The following is a 2,799-nucleotide window of genomic DNA, read 5'->3' on the forward strand; positions in this document are numbered from 1 at the left end:
AAAAAAAAAAAAAAAAAAAACCAACAACAAAAAACAAAGACCCAAACCTGGCTTTACAATGTAGCAAAGACTCACACCAGAGCACCAAGATACAAAAATAAGGCTGGCTTCTAGTTTATTTAGGCCTTTCATTCAGGAACTGCAGGGCCGTAAGCCTCTGAAAGCTCTGAGAGCAGTGAATGTTGAGAGAGGGCTTCACAGGGATTTGGTAGGGGGAGATCTGAAGGCCCCAGGCAACAGCTGTGGAACCTGAACTCCCCCAGAATGGTAGGCCTCACCCTGACAATGGGTTTGGGACCCAGGTCTGTTTCCAGGATATAGCACCTGGGGGAATGGCCTCCTACAGATCCCCAACTCCTCCCCCAAAGCCCAGGGAAGATGAGACAGCCAGTGGCAGGGACCCAAAACCATCTTTTATTACACACTTTAACCACCAAGAAACCAAGGGCAGGCTGGGGGGGGGGGGCCCTAGGCATAGTACTGCAGGTTGGCTTTCTTCTTGGCTTGCACCTCCAGGATGCCCTCCATGTAGTCCTCGTGGGTGAGCTCCGTGGCACCCCTGCGCAGTGCGATCATGCCCTACAGCCAGAGAGACAGAGTCTAGGTGCTTCCCTGAATCCTAGCCTGGTTGCCCAGGCCTGGGCCTTCTCACCCTCTTAGCCTCAGCTGTCTCCATCAGCCAAATGCTCCCATCCTGTCCAGGGAAGGGGCAAGAAGGCAGGAAACAACCCACCCACCCCACCTGGCCACTCACCGCCTCCACACACACAGCTTTACACTGGGCCCCATTGAAATCATCTGTGCAGCGGGCCAGCTCCTCATAGTTCACGTCAGGACTGGGGAAAGGACAGACAGTTGGTTCTGGGGAGGGGAAAGAAGGACAGATGTCCTCCCACCCCTGCCATAAAGCAGCAAAGTCAATTTGTCCTGTGACTGGAGGTAAGTCCTTTACCTACTGAGCCTTTTCTTCTCAGTCCAAGATTGAGGCGGGACAGGGGAGCAAGTTAAAAAGTTAAAGTGGGGCCAGGTGCAGTGGCTCACATCTGTAATCCTAGCACTCTGGGAGGCCAAAGCGAGTAGACTGCTGCTTGAGCTCAGGAGCTCAGGAGTTTTAGACCAGCCTAAGCAAGAGTGAGACCTTGTCTCTACTAAAAATAGAAAAATTAGCTGGGCATTGTGGCAGGTACCTGTAGTCCCAGCTACTTGGCAGGCTAAGGCAGAAGAAATGCCTGAACCCAGGAGTTTCAGGTTGCTGTGAGCTATGACATCATAGCACTCTAGCCTGGTCAACAGAGTGAGACTTGAGACTCTGCCTCAAGGAGAAAAAAAAAAAAGTTGGGTGGCACCTATGGCTCAGTGAGTAGGGTACTGGCTCCATATACCAATGGTGGTGGGTTCAAACCTGGCCCTGACCAAACTGCAACAAAAAATAGCCAGACATTGTGGCAGGCACCTGTAGTCCCAACTGCTCTGGAGACTGAGGCAAGAGAATTGCCTAAGCCCAGGAGTTGGAGGTTGCTGTGAGCTGTGACGGCACAGAACTCTACCAAGGGCAATAAAGTGAGACTGTGTCTCCAAAAAAGAAAAAAAAAGTTAAAGTGGGTCAGGCCAGGAAATTTTAGCCTGAGCTCTAGCCTTCTAGAAATCTGAGACTTTTAGGGACTGGCTCAGCCTGAGGCAAGCAAACAGGGGAATGTGGAGACAAAAGATGGTCTCACACTCCCCCAGAAGAACAACCCTGCATTAGCACAGCACTGATGCTGTCCTCAATGCACGGCCAGCACTCTGTGCCACCACATCTAATCCTTACCACAGCCCATGATATGAGACTTGAGCTATTGCCTTCAAGACTCAATTCACAAAACTGAGGCTTAGAGAGGCTACACCACCTGCTCATAGTCACACATATCCGAACTCAGGTCTGCCTGGTTCCTGGTTAGATTCTCTGGGCCATCCCTCAGCTATGCTCACATGCCAGGGTGTGGGAAGCTGGGAATCTGAGTGCCCTTGACCCATATACCTTCAGATAGGGGTAGTGGGGGGAGGACAGAACAGATGGATTCTTAGGGGCAGAGCAACCAGAATTAGGGCCTAGGCCCCAGCAAGATTCTACATTGGGTAACTGTGTGGAACAGCAGGAACAGCACTGTGTGTACACCGGGAGTGGGGAGGTTTTGGTCTGGGAGGATGGGAAGCTCAGTATGAATAAGAGCAACAAGGATGCTGTTCTAGAAGTCTCAGTGCCTTGCTCTTGTCCTACTCACCTGACGTTCATCTTTCGGGAATGGATCTGCATGATTCTCGCCCGGGCCTCCTCATTAGGCATTGGGAACTCAATCTTGCGGTCCAGACGGCCTGAACGGAGCAGTGCAGGGTCCAGGATGTCCACCCTATTAGTGGCTGCAATTACCTGAGGAAGGAGAGAAACAGCAACTTGAATTGAGGAGCAAGGCATTCACAGACAAGCACAGTCCTGGTCACAAAACCTGGAGAGGCAGCCAGGGTGCAGATGAAATACAGGGAATGTTGGAGACAGATGCAAATTCTGGCTCTACCACTCTCAAGCTAGGTGACCTCTAAGTCATGTACTTCATCTGGGAAGTGATGGTAACACTCACCTTTACTTGTGTGTTAGGCTGGAAGCCATCCAATTGGTTCAGAAGCTCCAGCATTGTCCTTTGTACCTCCCGGTCCCCCGCCTTCTCGCTGTCAAAGCTGGGGTACACAGAAGGCCCAGGACACACTGATGAGACCATAGCTTGAGCAGAGCCCTCCCTTCTTTCTTTCTTTTTTTTTTTT

General features: G+C 51.2%; 1 protein-coding gene across 1 annotated transcript in view; it reads right to left on the minus strand.

Moving 5' to 3' along the window:
* Positions 1-98: 98 nt before the first annotated feature.
* PSMC3 (proteasome 26S subunit, ATPase 3) overlaps positions 99-2,799 on the minus strand; it is a 7,887-nt gene continuing 5,186 nt past the window's right edge. The window contains exons 9-12 of the mRNA XM_003781302.3: positions 2,619-2,715; positions 2,265-2,410; positions 755-836; positions 99-579 (exon numbers count right to left, since the gene is read on the minus strand). Of these exons, the coding sequence (XP_003781350.1) occupies positions 469-579; positions 755-836; positions 2,265-2,410; positions 2,619-2,715 (436 nt within the window). The 3' untranslated portion in view covers positions 99-468. The remainder of the gene's footprint in view (positions 580-754; positions 837-2,264; positions 2,411-2,618; positions 2,716-2,799) is intronic.

Source organism: Otolemur garnettii, unplaced genomic scaffold (assembly GCF_000181295.1).
Source record: "Otolemur garnettii isolate 467f Iridium unplaced genomic scaffold, OtoGar3 scaffold00001, whole genome shotgun sequence".
NCBI lineage: Eukaryota > Metazoa > Chordata > Mammalia > Primates > Galagidae > Otolemur > Otolemur garnettii.